This window comes from Molossus molossus, unplaced genomic scaffold (genome assembly GCF_014108415.1).
Source record: "Molossus molossus isolate mMolMol1 unplaced genomic scaffold, mMolMol1.p scaffold_m16_p_33, whole genome shotgun sequence".
Lineage (NCBI taxonomy): Eukaryota > Metazoa > Chordata > Mammalia > Chiroptera > Molossidae > Molossus > Molossus molossus.
In genome coordinates, this window is record NW_023425370.1 from 49,880 (window position 1) to 67,281 (window position 17,402).

General features: G+C 48.5%; 1 protein-coding gene across 6 annotated transcripts; it reads left to right on the forward strand.

The window, feature by feature from the left end:
* The first annotated feature begins 3,668 nt into the window (after positions 1-3,668).
* ZNF16 (zinc finger protein 16) lies at positions 3,669-13,755 on the forward strand. Of its 6 annotated transcripts, none has more exons than XM_036281320.1 (3): positions 3,669-3,774; positions 7,371-7,575; positions 10,769-13,755. In XM_036281320.1, the coding sequence occupies exons 2-3, from the start codon at positions 7,380-7,382 to the stop codon at positions 12,610-12,612; spliced, it is 2,040 nt and encodes a 679-aa protein (XP_036137213.1). In that variant the 5' UTR covers positions 3,669-3,774; positions 7,371-7,379; the 3' UTR covers positions 12,613-13,755. The 6 variants fall into 6 exon arrangements, with proteins under 6 accessions (XP_036137213.1, XP_036137216.1, XP_036137214.1 ...); XM_036281323.1 differs by lacking the exon at positions 3,669-3,774 and adding an exon at positions 3,943-3,962; XM_036281321.1 differs by lacking the exon at positions 3,669-3,774 and adding an exon at positions 3,978-4,090.
* The last annotated feature ends 3,647 nt before the right edge of the window (positions 13,756-17,402 follow it).

The following is a 17,402-nucleotide window of genomic DNA, read 5'->3' on the forward strand; positions in this document are numbered from 1 at the left end:
GGTGCTTTAATATAGGTTGGGAGTCAGGCTGTCCTCGCCTGTCCAGCCTGTCTGTACTACATGTGATAATTAGGTGGTAATTAGCACAGAGAAGGCACCTACCTAGTGCCTCCTGGTTTCCAAACTGAGTACATCAGTTACAGTTGACAACAGATGGCATTACAGTTTCCCCAGTGGATGTAAAGTAACTTTCTGGAGGAGTGGTATGCCAGCACCAGCAGATGCGCCACATCCCAAGGACCCCACCATGGCCCACACTGGTGGCACAGGCCTTCATGACCTGAAACGTCCCAGGAACAGGGAGACTGACATTGGCCAGGACAGTTTCAAATCCAGGAATTTGAGCTCTGCTCTATAGACAACATAGCCTTCTAGTAACTCCTTCCAAGGCATGCCAGAAGTACATGAGTTTACAGAGGAGGCTAGAGGCTTGGGGAGATGGGAATGCTGGAGTGGCTGTGGGGACCTGCTCACCCACCCCCACCTATGTCCCCCAAGTGGGTCTACAGACACTCCTTTCATCCAGGCTTTGAGAAATGCACTGATGAGGAGGTACCAATGTCTGTGAAAGACTATGGCAGCACCCTGGTGGGGTAGCTCAGTTGGAGCATCATCCCAAACACTAAAAGTTTGTGGGTTCAATTCCCAGTCAGGGCACATACCTAGGTTGTGGCTTCAATCCCCGGTCAGGGTCTGTACAGGAGGCAACTGACTGATATTTTTCTCACATTCATGTTTCTCTCTTCCTCTCCCTTTCCTTTCCTCTCTCTAAAGTAAATAAAATACATATCCTTGGATAAGGATTAAAAATACATTTTAGCCCCGGCTGGTTTGGCTTAGTGGTTGGAGTGTCAACCTGAGTACTGAAGAGTCGTGGGTTCAATTCCTGGTCTAGGGCATGTACCTCAGTTGCAGGTTCAATCCCCAACCCTGGTCAGGGTCATGCAAGAGTCACCCAATTGACATGTTTCTCTCACATCAATGTTTCTCTCTCTCTCTCTCCCTCCTTCCCTCCTACTCTATTTAAAAAACAATTTAAAAAATCCTCAGGTGAGGATTAAAACATAATAATAATACATTTAAAAAATAGGTATTGCATGCTTTTACAGTTCTTGTGGCACGCTGTTTGAAAATCACTGTCACCAACAAAAGTGTTAGACATTTCATCATGAATGAAACACCCCACTTTTATTTATTTTAGAGAGAGAGAAAGTGAGAGGGAGAGAGAGATAGAAACATCAATGATGATAGAACATCGATTAGCTGCCTCCTGCATGCCCCCCACCGGGGATCGGGCCCACAACCTGGGCATATGTCCTGATCAGGAATCGAACCCGCGACTTCTTGGTGCATGGATTGATGCTCAACCACTGAGCCACACCAGCGGAACAGAAACACCCCACTTTTTTATCCTCACTGGAGGACATTTTTCCATTTTTTGTTCAGGTAGAGTGGGAGGGAGAGAGAGGAACAGAGAGAGAGAGAGAAACATCGATGTGAAAGGGACACATCAAGTGGCTGCCACCCGCACAACCGACCAGGGCCGGGGACAAACTGCAACCGAGGTACGTGCCCTTAGCGGGAACCGAACCCGGGTCTCTCAGGACCGCAGGCGACGCTCTAACCGCTAAGCCAAACCGGCCAGGGCGAAACACCCCACTTTTTAGTGGCAGGTCTAAGTCACTTTGACACAGAAGCAACCTTGATTAAAACTGGAATCAGTAAGGCCAGTGTGGCTCAGTGGTTGAGCGTCGACCCATGCATCAAGAGGTCACCGGTTTGATTTCCCGTCAGGACACATGCCCAGGTTGTAGGCCTGATCCCTGGTGGGGGGCATGCAAGGGGCAACCAATCGATTTTCTCTCTCATCAATATTTCTATCTCTCTCTCCCTCTCACTTCCTCTCTCTCTAAAATCAATAAAGGAAAAAAATGGAGTCAGATAAGGAGTTCTGGGCAACACATTCCACATCTGAGGAAGTGAGCCTGGGCCTACTTCACAGTGAAGACCTGTAGACCCCTGGCTTTGTGTAGGTCTCACCTGACTGATCCTTTCCTGTCCCCGGTCCTACAACAACTCTGCTTCCTTTGTTCGATGAGATACCTCCAGCTCTCATGTTGTCACCCTGGTGACAATGGGTTCATACCCCTGACTTTTGGAGTACAGGCTTGTTCCTGGTGACAGGGCAGGGTTAGGTTGATCTGGCTCTGAATTGCTGTTAACTCAAAATGCTGCTGCTCACCAGTTAGAGTAGGAGCTCATGGAGTCCAGTGCCCAGAGAAGTTTCAGTTCAGGGCCAAGTCACACTGAGACTATATTTTACACTTTACACCGGGTTCCATAGGCGTGACATGAACTGTTTTGCTTTTCATTGCTTTATAGTCTGTAATTTTCCAGCTAGTATCAGTTTTTGATTCAAAGGTTATGTAGATACTGTTTCATAAATTACAGTGCTTAAGGTTTTTGATCAACTTTTTGTGTATTCCTTTTTTTTTTTTATCCTCACCCAAGGACATTTTTGCAGTTGTCTTCAGATGGAGTGGGAGGGAGAGGGAGGAATAGAGAGAGAGAGAAACATTGATGTGAGAGAGACACATCAACTGGCTGCCACCCACACAACCCCAACCAGGGCGGGACAACCGCAACCGAGGTACATGCCCTTAGTGGGAACCGAACCCAGGACTCTGTGGTCCGCGTGAACGTTCCAACCGCTGAGCCAAACCGGCCAGGGCTGTTATTTGTATTCTTTATGTCTAAGCGTATCATCAATTTTTGTAAATGTTCCATGAAGAGTCCCACGAAATGCATATCCAAGGAATCCGAGTTTTTCCGTCTATCCTTCGACTCCTTTGACTGAGGGGTTCAGTTCTTCCACTGCAGTCTAGTTGCTTTTTGTTTTTGTTTTTGTCTAGAATCAGTTCCTATTCTGGAAGCTGTGTATCAAATCCCACTACATGCATTTCTTTTTCTTTTTTTCTTTTTATATGTTTTTTCTTTACTAATTTTTAGAGACAGGGGAAGGGAGAGGGAGAGACGGAAACATCAATATAAAAAGATGAGAGAGAACATGATGGGCCACCTCCTGCACGCTCCCTACTGGGGATCGGGTTTACAACCTGGGCATGTGCCCTGACGGGGAATCCAACCGGGGACCTCTTGGTGCAGGGTAGACACTCACCACTGAGCCACACCTGCTGGGCCACTACATGCATTTGTAATTGGTTGTCTTTCTTTGGTTTGTTTGTTGATCTTCGCCCGCAGATTTTTTTTCTATTGATATTTACAGAGTGGAAGGGAAGGAGGGAGGCAGGGAGGGAGAGGGAGAGAAACAGTGATGTGAGAGAAACTTCCATTGGCTGCCTCCAGCATGTCCCACCCCGGGGCCGACGCTTCGGTGGGAGAGTGACGCTCTAACCACTGAACAACTCAGCCAGGGCTCAGCTGTCTTTTTTCTGTTTAGTGGACACCTCCTTAGCTGCACCCACCTGCTCTGACAGGTGACAGGGCGATGCGGCTGGGAGCTCGGTTCGGGCTGAGGTCGGGGGCGGACCACCGAGTTGCTGCGGCCTCCAACCACCTAGAGCGCCTACGCGGGCCGGGCGGGCGGGCCCTGGGACGGGAAGTTGGGAGGAGACTTCCGGAGTCGGCCTCGGGCCGAACCGCTTCGGTGCGCGGCGTCGCACTTTTCCGGAGAGACCCCCGGGGCAGGGGCGTTCGCGAGGGTGAAGCCTCTGCTCGCCGGCTGTGCTCCCGCGTGGTGCCCATGGCCCCGCGGTGGGTACCGCCCCGGGCTGTCTAGCGCAGACGGGCGGGGGCGTGGGAACGCGGGCGGAGGGGCAGGGGCTGCGCGGCCTGGGCGAGCCGAGCCTTCGGGGCCGGCGCGGTGGCTGTCCTGCCCCTGCCCCGGAGCCTGGCCGCGGGCCGCCTGGCGCAGCTGCCGCAGGGCGGCGGGGCCGTGTGCGGTGAGTGCTGTCCTGGAGGTGGGGTTGGCGCGGAGGAAGCGCCTCGGGAATTCGCTGGGAACGTCGGGCTGGGTGAGAAGTGAGGCCGTCGCGCAGCCCAGCTGTGCTGCCTGGAGGCCCCGTCAGCGGTGGGTTCGCTCTGCCGGTGGAGTAGGGGCTCTGGGGAGGGGAAGAGTTTGCTCTCCCGTGGGAGTTGGGCTGAGGGGTGGGTCGTGCCCATCCTGTGGATGCCTGCGCTGGACTCGTGACTACTTGTCCTTCCACTTGTCTGCTCAGCACCAGGTTGAGCCCTGAACCATGAGAATTTGCTTCCACGTTCATTGGTAGAACCCTATTTCTTGAGATTGTTGCACTGAAGTGCATGTTTTCTTGCTGACTGCCCTTATCTTCTGGAGGCTCCAATACTTGCACATGACTCATGCACATGGGTCTCAGAGTCAGCAACAACGCATGTAATTACTTGCAGTCTACTAGGATAAACCAGGCCTATACCCTTAATTCCCTCTGCAAAGTCTGTTTTATTGTGTAATGCAGCATATCCACAGATTCCAGGCATTCGAGTGTGGATGTGGGTGGAGAGGGGCATTTTGTCTACCACCAACTGGGTCTATGACCTCCTGGACAAGATCCCACGTGTACTGGGATGACTAAAACAAGATCTAAAACGACCATAATTTGTTGCACTTTATAATGAAAAGGCAAAGGAAAAATACATATATTTGCTTGTGTAGCTTAGATTTATCTGGAAGGATACATTAGAAACTGTGAAGGGGAACAGAGTGGCTGGCTGGGAGGTACTTCACCATAGTCGTTTTTTACGTTTTGAATTTTGAGTCATATGACTGTGCCCTGTTTGGTGACAGTGATAATGATTTTGAGAATTTTAAAATGAAATGAACTGACTAAATATTGCAAATGACTGAGTCTCCCTTTGGGAGAGGGAGTATGAGCCAGTCCCCCTTAGAAGCAGCATCTGCTCTGTTCTGTAGTCACATGATAGGTGCCTTAAGTCAGTGCTCTCCCTGCTTTCAGTTTTATCTATGCCAACCTGCTTACCACCCGTGCCAGGCTGATCTTTCTGACAAGGTTCTTTAGTTGTGTTTCTTTCGTCACATAGAAATGTGGCTGGTGTCTCACCTTCATCAGACAACCAAGACTTCCTGTAGTGTATCTGCCTGTGACCATGCCTCTGAGCTCTGTCCACACCTCTGCCCCCATCTCACCCCTGCCTTCTTCCACCTTTATAGCCAGGTGTGGCCTAAAACCCCTGTCTGAGCCTGGTTTAAATGACCCTCAGCCCCAAGACTCCATTCCTTCCTTGCTGTCTCTGCACAGAGTACTTGCCCATCTTACTGGTGCATTTGCTACAATCTGTCCTCCCCATGGAGTCCATGAGTGTCATGGTCATTGCTGTGGACCACAGCATCCCCAGAACACATCCTGACATATGGTGGATGTTTGGGAAACACTGAAAACCTGTGTCCAAGAGGAAAAATCTACCCTGGCCAGGTAGCTCATTTGATTAGAGCATCATCCCTATAAGCCAAGGTTGCAGGTTCAATCTTCAGTCAAGGAACATACAAGAATCTATCAATCGCCCTGGCCGGTTTGGCTCAGCGGTTAGAGTGTCGGCCTGCGGTCCCGAGAGACCCGGGTTTGATTCCCGCTAAGGGCACGTACCTCGGTTGCAGTTTGTCCCCGGCCCTGGTTGGTCGTGCGGGTGGCAGCCACTCGATGTGTCCCTTTCACATCGATGTTTCTCTCTCTCTCTCTTCCTCTCTCTCCCTTCCACTCTATCTGAACAAAAAATGGAAAAATGTCCTCAGGAGAGGATTAAAAAAAAAAAAAGGAATCTATCAATGAATGCATAAGTAAGTGGAACAACAAATCACTGTTGCTTGCCCTCACTCGCTCGCTCTCTCCCTCCTCCCTCTCCTCCTCTCCCTCTAAAATCAGTCTATAAAATGTTGTTGTTAATCCTCACTGATTAACTGATTAATCCTTTATTGATTTTTTTTAGAGAAAATGAAAGGGAGGGAGGGAGGGGGTGAGAGAGAGAGAAACATCAATATGAAAGAGACACATTGATTAATTGCTTCCTGCAGAACCCCAATCCGGGCCTAGGATCAAACTTACAACCCAGGTATGTGCCTTTGACAGGAAATTGGACCCCAAACCCTTGGTTCCTCAGGCCAATGCTCTAACTGCTGAGCCAAACCAGCCAGGGCTAAAATTTTATTAAATCCAGTCCAGGCCCTGGCTGGGTAGCTGAGCATCATCCCTATAAGCCAAGGTTGCAGGTTCAATCCCCAGTCAGGGCACATGCAAGAATCAACCAATGAATATATAAATAAGTGGAACAATAAACCGATCTCTCTCTCTCTCTCTCTCTCTAAATATCAACAACAACAACAAAAAGGATTATAGGTTGGCAGGCAATGTCCAAAATGGGCTTCTGCCAATGTTTCCTACCTTGTCTTCTTCACCCCTGAAAAGCAGAGGGGGTCACTGTATCTGTCAATGGTGCAGTGTGAAAAGGGGGCTAAGGAGTGTCACCCTACTCCTGGGTGGGCCACTGGGCATACTGGATTTGCACAAGGATGAGGCAGTACAAGGGGTGGGGGAATCAGTAACTTCGTGATGTCGGGGACCCATCATGTGACCAGGTGGGAGTGTTTTATCTTCCTGCTAAGAGAGAGCAGTTGGGGCTGGAGATGAACCCAGTTTGGGAGTCTTCACTGGATAAATGGGTTGTTGATGCCTCAGGACTGGACAGATTAACTGAGGAAGTTGGTATGGCTACAGAGGTGAACCCTGAAGCACCTGCATGAAGAGGGAGATGAACCTTGGAGGGAGCTGCTGGTGCAGTGGTAGGGTAGCCCAGGAGGGTGGAGATGAGGATATCTACTGTGGATGCTGCCAGGAGGGTGCAGCTCAGAACTAACAACTAGGATGCCACTGTGGTGACCCTGTACCTGTCTGCAGCACAGGCTGCCCCTGCCTACCCAAACTCTGGGGTTGCTGGTCCCCCCTGTAAGTGGGTCAGGTGGTCTACCTTCAGAGATTGTCAGGACTGAGGAGTGGGTCCACAGTGGGTGGAGGCTCTTTGAGGGTTGCTGTCTTCCTGTCATGGCAGGCCTGGGCTCTTCTGTGGTGTGCCCACAGGGCACCGTCTACTCATCTTGCCCTAGGGTCAGCATCTCACTCCTTCATAGCTGTGGCTCTGGCTCATGAGTTTGTGTCCTGTGGCTGGCTGCCCCCCTCCTTGGGTCCAGGATCAGGGAATGTGGTGGTGGTCCCTGAGACTCAGCACCAGGTTCTCCTTGGGTCATGGGGCTGCAGGGGTGGAGGATGGGTCCCTGGGGCTAGCCTTTCTGTACACTCACCAGTGTCATTTCTGGTCTCCAGGCCCCAGTCATGCCCAGCCTCAGAGCTCGCCCCGAAGAGGAAGAAATGGAGCCCTTAGTTCCTGGACCGTCCCCTTGGACCCCTTCAGTCCAGACCTATGTGAGCGATGCTCCCACCATGACCCACCCTGCATCTGCAGTTCGTGGTCCACTCTGCTGCAATGACACTGAGCTGGGAACCATCCCCTCTTACCATCGGCGGCCAGGTACTGGGACCGAGTTCCCCACTGGTGCTCTCATTCTGGGGGACTTTGTCTGTGTCACCCTGCAATCCCCATTAGTTGTGCGTGTTATCATTAGGGATAGGGTGCCTCATGGACTTTAGGGCCCAAAGCTGAAGGTCAGAGAGGAAGTTGACCAGGCCCCTAGCTGCCCTATTTCCCTGAGTGTGACACTTTGGTTTCCTTGCCTGACAGAGGGGTGCAGTGTGATGGTTGCCAGCTGAGCTCTGCCCGGCCCAACCACCAGGTGGTGGTAGTCTGCTTCCCTCAGAGCTCTGCCCTATTCCAGGCATTGGCCCTGCCCCTTCTGCCTTCCTTCACGCTGCCCAGCTGCTTCCATCCCCTTTAGAACCCTACCACTAACCCCTCACTAGTTTGGCTCTTCTGTGGACCTCTCAACAGTGATCAGGATGGTTACTTATTGTTAGCTTTCTTTACTGGGATCTGATGAGGTGTGTTGTACAAGGGGACACTCTTGTCTCCTACATAAGACCTATTATTGTACTCGGGACATCTGGTCAGAGTACCTTATTAGAACCTGTGTGGCCAGGGAAGGCTGGGCTAGGGACAGAGGTGGTGTAGGGCCGTAATATGTGTGTCAGAGGGGAAAGGTAGATGTAGAAGAGAGACATCAGGTAGCCCTGAAATATAGGCCTGCTTATTGCCCCAGGCAGAGGCAAAATCTTAACCAGGTGGCCAGAGGTGTGCTAGGTAGAGAATGGTGAGGGAAGCTAGGACGCTTACTCCAGAAAACAAACAAGTGGCTTGTTTACAAAGCCATGTGGAGCAAAGCAGTGGAGTAGGTAGCTCCAAACACCTGTTTTTCCACATAAATATTTTTTAAAACCAAGCAGAAACTTCCTGGACCAACTTTTGTCAGAAATCTAGACAGTATATTTACAGCAACCAAGCCAATGCTGAATCAAGGAAAAGGCAACTGTAAAATGGTAGGAAAGCCATGTGATCTACTTGCTTGTGCCCAAAACACTCCATGGTTCAGTAAATATCAACAAGAGAGCTGCCTATGTTCCCAGTGTGAGACCCTAGTCCCTGGTTGCAGAGGGAGTGGAGTAGAACTTACTCAGAAATTATTTGTTCTAACCTGTGTGGGATTGGATAAAGGGTTTATGCAGAGTTCTCAACTGTTTTGCCTAACTGAGAAGTTACTCGGGGCAGAAAAATGGTGAGGGAAAAAACATTATAAAGTGAACTGACACCCCACGGCCATCTGGGACAGCAGTTAACAGTACAGTCAACCACCCAGGAGGAAAAGTCGGGAAAATTAGGGTATTCAGAACCACCCTTGTATATCGGATCTTGAGAGGACAGAATCTATGCTCAGAAAAGACCTATGAATGTCATAGCTTCGACTCCCTGGCAGATATCTAAGCTCAGTGAAAGCAGGAAGCAAAGGCAGAGTGTCAAGTTGTTTCTTATGGCCCGTGAGCAAGGAACAGTTTCGAGGTTTTTAACAGTTGTAACAAAGCAGACCACACAGCCATGAAGCCTAAAGTGGGTCCATCCTCTCTGATCCTTTACGGGAAAGCTCTGCCTACTCTTGTGTCAGTCCCTTCCAGTCCCTTCCCCAGGTGTAGCCAGAAGAGGGAGGGGTCTTCCCTGGGTCAATTACTGGGAGCAGTGGGGCCACCATGAGCCCTGGGCCATCCCTTGCAGGCCATTGTTTCATATGGTAGCCTGTCCCTGCAGTCCTTGCTGCCTTCCTCCATTAATCCTGAGAACCCAGCAGCATGTGGATATTCCCTAGACACCCTGGGGGTGCCAGAGCACAGTGTGTCTGGACCACAGGTTGGGTGACACGTGGGTGTGGTGGGCAGACAAACCGAGCACGTGACCATGCCAGGTCTACACTGAGGAGAACAGAAGCATCCAGATGAGGCAGGGAGACAGTGCTATTGTGGTGGCAAATTCTTGTAGTTCCAGGGGTATTGATCTGGGCTGAAGGGCAGGTTGGAGGGTGATGGGCCCAAGGAGGCTGGGAAGTAGAAGAGGGGTGTCCTTTACCTATCCACTCAGCACCATGACTAGCCAAGACAAGGGGTTGCCCCAGTCCTAGGATATGAGCCCTGTTGCAGCATGGTCTGGGCAGTGTAGGAGACAGCAAGGAGGAAAGGTGATCAGAGAAGGCCTTTCCAGTAAGGTGTGTGAGAACCATCTGGGGAGTGTGTTCCATAAAAGGCAGACCCTAACGGGGGTGTATCTACCCTGCTCAGTAAACATCAAGAGCAGAGTTGGGGGTGAGCTCTGGGAGGATGAAGTACTTTGATGTTACCAGGCTGCCTGTGGGCAGGAGAGGGAAGGTGGGAGGCCAGGGACATGATTCAATGTCCAGGCAGGAGAAGATGGCACCAGTATGGCCTGGGTGTCACAATTTGAATGAGACAGAGACTCAAGATAGTCATTAAAGTGAAAGATTCAGGGGAACGAGGGTTTCCTTGTTCCTTCAGGTGTGACATGGAACCTTCAGAAAGATGGATGCAGTTGCTTAAATGTTGTGCCAGGGCAAGAAATTGTTCAACTGACACCAGTCAGATTTGCAGATTCTAGAAGGTAAAAGTGTCTTTGGGAGGATAGGGCATGGCCTTTGAAGGCTTCTGTATTGAACAGAACAGAATCTGACATTGCACCAGAGTCCCCACCAGTCAGAATCAGCTTAACTTCTCTGGGCCCACCTTCCCCCATAGCAATTGTCACAGCAAAGCCCGAAATTCACTAGTTAGCACTGAACAAACAGCAGATGGGCCCAGGAAGCTGACAACATGCATCATGAAAAAGGGAAATGGGTAGAATGTTTACCAGTGTCATGCAGGGCATGTAATGTTTTCCTTGTACAGGTGGGAGGGGTCAGTGCCTGGGTGTGGGACACACGCCAAGATACAGTCAACAAGACTTGCTGATGACCTGCTGTGGGTGAGAAGAGGGGCGCCTGGGACTTTGGCCTGAACCAGTAGGTAGACTGCAGGTGATTTCCTGAGATGTGGGTGCTGGGGCAGCGGGCTGAGGGTTGGTCTTCAGTTGCCATGCTGCCTTTCCAGAGCTTCCCTGCCCTTCCCTGATCCCCTGGAGAAATCTGGGACTACCACCCCCAGTGGATTCCACACTCTCAGACTCGTCATCTGTGTATTTTCCTGTTTCCTTCCACGTGACATTGTCATTTCAGATTGGGACACCGGGATTGAGAGCAAGGAGTTTCTTCAGAAGGAAGACATTTCTGAGGATTTAGAATCACAGGCAAAAATATCAGAAAACTGTACCAGTGACATATCCTTGGCACCTGAGTTTGGAGAACTCTGTGAGGATGTATTAGAAAGAGACTGGGGAGTCCCTAACAACATGAGACAGGTGCCATCTCTCTGTCAAGACGAGGATTTCACACAAGTTGCAGTGCTCCTTAACAGCCCCTTAGTGGAGAGAGAGACAGACTGTGATGATTTTGAGAGAAGCTTTAGTCTGAGCCCAAACCCAGGGGCATATCAAGGAATTTCTGTGGAAGAGATGCCACATCCGTACATGTGTGGCCAAAGCTTCCAACACAGTGTGGACCTAACTAGCCATGAGGGGCTCCACACAGCTGAAAGCACTCTCATATGTAATGAGTGTGGAAAAACCTTCAGAGGAAACCCTGATCTTATTCAGCATCAGATCATCCACACTGGTCAGAAGTCCTTCATAGGTAATGAATATGGAAAAGCATTCAGCCAGAATTCAGTTCTTAAAAACCATCGGAGATCTCATGTGAGTGAGTCCTACCAATGTAGCGAATGTGGGAAAGCGTTCCGTGTGCACTCAAACCTCATTAGGCATCAGGTCACCCATGGTGGAGAAAAGCCTTATGTTTGCAATGACTGTGGGAAAGCCTTCAGCCAGAATTCCAGCCTTAAGAAGCACCAGAAGTCTCACATGAGTGAGAAGCCCTATGAATGTAGTGACTGTGGGAAGGCTTTTAGGCGGAGCTCAAACCTTATCCAACATCAGAGAATTCATTCTGGGGAGAGGCCGTATGTGTGCAGCAATTGTGGGAAGGCCTTTAGGCGAAGTTCCAACCTCATCAAACACCACAGGATTCATACAGGCGAGAAGCCTTTCGAATGTAATGAGTGTGGGAAAGCGTTCAGCCAGAGTTCACACCTGAGAAAGCACCAGAGAGTTCACACTGGGGAGAGACCTTATGAGTGTAATGAGTGTGGCAAACCATTCAGCCGGGTCTCCAACCTCATTAAGCATCACCGGGTTCACACAGGAGAGAAGCCCTATAAATGCAGTGACTGTGGGAAGGCCTTCAGTCAGAGTTCAAGTCTCATTCAACATCGGAGGATCCACACTGGAGAGAAGCCACATGTGTGTAATGTGTGTGGAAAAGCCTTTAGTTACAGCTCAGTACTCAGAAAGCACCAGATAATCCACACTGGAGAGAAGCCCTATGAGTGTGGCATCTGCGGGAAGGCCTTCAGTCACAGCTCAGCACTCATTCAGCACCAAGGTGTACACACAGGCGACAAGCCCTACGAGTGTCGGGAATGTGGGAAGACGTTTGGCCGCAGCTCCAACCTCATCCTTCACCAGCGAGTTCACACTGGAGAGAAGCCCTATGAATGTACAGAATGTGGAAAAACCTTCAGCCAGAGCTCAACTCTCATTCAGCATCAGAGAATCCATAATGGATTGAAACCCCATGAATGTAACCAGTGTGGTAAAGCCTTCAACCGAAGCTCAAACCTCATCCACCACCAGAAAGTTCACACTGGAGAGAAGCCATACACGTGCATTGAATGTGGTAAGGGCTTCAGCCAGAGCTCACACCTCATTCAACATCAGATCATCCACACAGGCGAGAGGCCCTATAAGTGTACTGAGTGTGGGAAGTCCTTCAGTCAGCGCTCGGTCCTTATCCAGCACCAGAGGATCCACACTGGCGTGAAGCCCTACGACTGCACTGCATGTGGGAAGGCCTTCAGCCAGCGCTCAAAGCTGCTCAAGCACCAGCTGACCCACACCAGGGAGTGAAGCCAACCCCCGACTCAGCCGGGCCTACTCCCTGCCCTCCACCTGCAACTTCTGTTCACAAAGCCTGGGACCCTCCTTTGGGGCATTTTTCGAAGGCTCTCTCTTGCCACTGCACCCAGCTCACATAATCTTACTGGTTTTTTTTACATTTTGTTATGAGACTGCCATGTTTGTTCGGAGGGAAAAAATGATAGAGGCTGCATATTTATGAAGTTTATTACTATAATCAAACATAACCAAAAAAGTAAATGACATTTGCTTCAAAGTAACCACAGTAATTATTATTTTGGCGGGGGTGGGGGCTAGTCACTAGAAAGGAGTACTTTGTTAGTGGCTGTAATCCATATTCTGTTTACATAAAATAAGGTCAAGAGTTTTTCAGGTCTGATTGCTGTCACCCTTCTACAGGGTGGTGTGTACTCATTACTTGTCCATTCCATATCTAGACACAAGACTCACATGCTGCTCCCTATCCTTTACACCAATCTGTCGTCGGCCACGGTGCTTTCTCCTCACAGCTCCACTATGATTCAGGTCCCTGCTTAAGGCTGCTGCACAATGACACATGTGGCTGTTTCCCAGCTTCCAGTTCTGTGCCTTATAGTCTTAGTTGTTGGCCCACAGACAACTCTCTTCTTGTCCCTCCTGTTCTCTCTACGATCTCCCAGCCTTAGGTTTTATTCCCAGGTCCATTCATCACCAGATATTTGTGAGGTACATGTTAAGTGTTTCTGGAAGGGGAGGACTGACCCTCTTCAGTTTCCCAGAGCTTTGCCCACATTCCCTGAGCAGGGGGATCTTGGCCCAGAAGCAACACATTTGCCAACGGGAGGTCCCTGATCACCAACCAGCAGGTCTCAACCTGTGGGTGTGGTAGGGTGGATGGGTGGATAGGCCCCTCCTGCACTGTTCCAGGAGGAAATGGACAGGTGTGGTCAGATTTGTAAATACGGTGGGAAGGTAAGGGTTTGGCTTCTGTGTTTCCAGTGAGGAGAAAGGTTGTAGGTCTGAAGAGAATAAAGTGTGGGAGAGTTGGCTTGCAAAGGTCAGTCCCATGGGCTTGGAGCAGAATGGACTACCTGCCCTCATTTCAGAGACCATCAAAAGTAGCCTATCACTTGCCCAGCCGGTGTGGCTCAGTGGATTGAGCGTTGTCCCATGAACTGGGAGTTCTCAATTCAATTCCCAGTCAGGTCACATTTCCAGGTTGTGGGCTTGATCCCTAGTGGGGGGGCATGCAGGAGGCAGCCAGTTGATGTCCCTATCACACATCAATATTTTTTTTAATTTATTTTTGTTACACATGTTTCTCCTTTTCCCCCCATTGACACCCACCTCCCAATCCCTGCCCCATCTCCAGCATTGTCGTCTATGTCCATGGTTATGTATACATGCATATAAGTTCTGCAGTTTATCTCTTCCCTCCCTTGCCCCCCACCCCCTGACCTCCTCTTCTGAGGTTTGTCAGTCTGTACCCTACTTCTATGTCTCTGGGTGTATTTTGTTCATCAAGTTGTTTTGTTCATTATATTCCACAAATAAGTGAGATCATGTGATATTTATCTTTCTCTGATTGGCTTGTTTCACTTAGGATAATACTCTCCAGGTACCTCCATGTCATCTCAAAGGATAAGAGATCTGGGGAAAAATGAGAAACATCTGTAACAAAAACAAATTAAATAAATAAATAAATAAATAAATAGATAAGAGATCTTTCTTATAGCTGCATAGTATTCTATTGTGTATATGTATCACAGCTTCTTTATCCACTCATCTATTGATGGACACCTGGGCTGTTTCCAGATCTTAGCGATGGTAAATAGTGCTGCTATGAACATAGGGGTACATACACTCTTTCTGATTGGAGTTACAGGCTCCTTAGGATATATTCCTAGAAGTGGGATCACTGGGTCAAATGGCAGATCAATTTTTTATTTTTTGAGGTAACACCATATTGTTTTCCATAGTGGCTGCACTAGTCTGCATTCCCACCAGCAGTGCACTAGAGTCTCCTTTTCTCCACACCCTCGCCAGCACTTGTTTGATGATTTGTTGATGGAACCAATCTGATAGGTGTGAGGTGAAACCTCATCGTTGTTTCAATTTGCATCTCTCTGATGATTAGTGACGTTGAGCATTTTTTCATATGTCTCTTCGCCATTTGTATGTCCTGTTTCGAGAGGTCTCTCTTTAGGTCTTCTGCCTGTTTTTTAATTGGGTTCTTTATCTTCCCTTTGTTGAGTTGTATGTGTATTCTATATATTTTAGAAATTAACCCCTTATCTGATGTATTGTTGGCAATTATGGTCTCCCATATAGTGGGTTTCCTTTCCATTTTGATGGTGGTTTCTTTTGCTGTGCAGAAGCTTTTTAGTTTGATATAGTCCCATGTGTTCATTTTTTCCTTTGTTTCTCTTGCCTTAGGCATTGTATCAGTGAAAATTCTGTTGTATGTGATGTCAGAAATTTTGTTGCCTACCTTCTCTGCTAGGATTTTTATGGGTTCACAAGTCACATTTAAGTCTTTTATCCATTTTGAGTTTATTCTTGTGTATGGTGTAAGTTGGTGGTCTAGCTTGATTATTTTGCAAGTAGCTCTCCAATTTTCCCAACACCATTTATTGAAGAGGCTGTCTTGACTCCACTGTATGCCCTTGCCACCTTTATCAAAAATTAATTGAGCAGCCCTGGCCGGTTTGGCTCAGCGGTTAGAGCATCGGCCTGTGGTCCTGAGAGACCGGGGTTCGGTTCCCGCTAAGGGCGCGTACCTCGGTTGCAGTTTGTCCCCGGCCCTGGTCGGTTGTGTGGGTGGCAGCCACTCGATGTGTTCCTTTCACGTCGATGTTTCTCTCTCTCTCTCTGTTCCTCTCTCTCCCTCCCACTCTACCTGAACAAAAAATGGAAAAATGTCTTCGGGTGAGGATAAAAAAAAAAAAATTAATTGAGTATAATGTCTTGGGTCAATTTCTGGGTTCTCTGTTCTGTTCCATTGATCTATATGCCTATTCTTGTGCCAGTACCAGGCTGTTCTGATTACTGTGGCTTTGTAGTATAACCTGATATCCGGTATTCCTCCTACTTTGTTTTTCTTTTTCAAGATTGCTGTGGCTATTCGGGGTATCTTTTGGTTCCATATGAACTTTTGAAGTATTTGTTCAAATTTTGTGAAATATGTTGTTGGTATTTTGATGGGGATTGCATTGAATCTCTAGATTGCTTTGGGTAGTATGGACATTTTAATGATCACAATATTTCTTTCTCTCCCTTTCTCTCTAAAATAGCAATAAAAACTTTTTTTTTTTTTTAAAGTAACCCATCACTGCTCACCCACAGAGGTATAGTCAGGTTTCTTCACCCCACCGGCCCCCCAGTGTTCCTGAGGTAGCACTCTAGAAAAGAATGTTGCACCAGCAGTTTTCATGACAATCTGCCTGTTACCCTCTAATTTACTTGGTCTTTCTGCCTCCTGGAGACCTCCAATCTGCTGATCCACATCTTCCCTCCTTGGCTTCACATTTCTCCTTATCCAGCCTGGCACTCTTAACAATATGCAAAGGACCAAAAATTTCAAGTGCACCCCTAGAAGCCCAAACTTTGGCCTGGTTTTTTTTTGTGATGGTTGTTATTCCTCAACAGGATATTTTTCCATTGATTTTTAGATAGAGTGGAAAGGAGGGAGGGAGAGAGAACGATGTGTCATGAGAGATACACATCAATTGGCTGCCTCTCGCACGACCCTAACCAGAGCTGGGATCAAACCTGCAACCCACATATGTGCCCTTGACTGGGAATTGGATCCTCCACCCTTCAGTCTGAGGGCCAATGCTCTAACCATTGAGAAAACTGGCCAGGTCTGGCTTGGTTCTTTTCCACTGAGCACAGTCAGGGATCCTGTGGTAAAAAACGATGGTAGGGTCAAGAATGTCAGCCAAGCTCAGGGACTCCCTCTGACTGGCTGGGACAATTTGGGCATTTTTAAAGTAACTAATAATCATAATGATAGTTAATTGGATCAAGTAGAGTTGGTGAAAGGCCTTGAAGTCATTATGCACTCAAAAGAGTTAAAAATATGGAAACAAAAAAGTAGTTGTAATAGAAAGGGGGACTGTTTATTTCATTTGTATACACATATGTTTGTGTTGTAACTAAACTGTTTTAGGGTTGAGAAGCAGAATCAGTAGGAGACAGAAATTATATACGTAACATATGTAATGTTATAGGGATTACATCTCACAGAATCATGGGACAGAGTTTAGCAGTTCCTGATAGCAGGCAGGACAGGAAGTTGGGAAGGGAAGATGGATGGAAAATAGGGAGGGGACAAGCTGGAGCCTGTGGTCATGAACTGAGGTCGGAAATGTACTAAAAACCGTTTTCCTTGATGTGGGTGTCCTCCAGAAGTGGGAGCCTTCTATCATTGAGCTAAACACAGGAAACAGTGAAACTAACTGATCCAGAAGAAGGTGTGGTCTGTTGCTGTTTCATGCCACCCACTGAGCCAAGGGACATGTGTGAGCCACTCAGCCCCTCTGGACACACACTGTGATTCACATATCCTGTGGGCTGCCTGCTTTCCCATTCAACTGTGAGGTCCAGAAGCAGAGGGATTTATTGGGGATGTTGCCTGTCTTGTTCCCTGATGTAGCCCTGCACTGAGAACAACCTAGCACACAACAGGCACTCAGTAAACACTGTGCTGTTGAAACAAGGACAGAGACAAGGTGACAGAGCTGGGCACAAAAAGATGTGCTGGCGAAATGCTAGTTGTTGAGTTGCCAGAAAAACTAGTG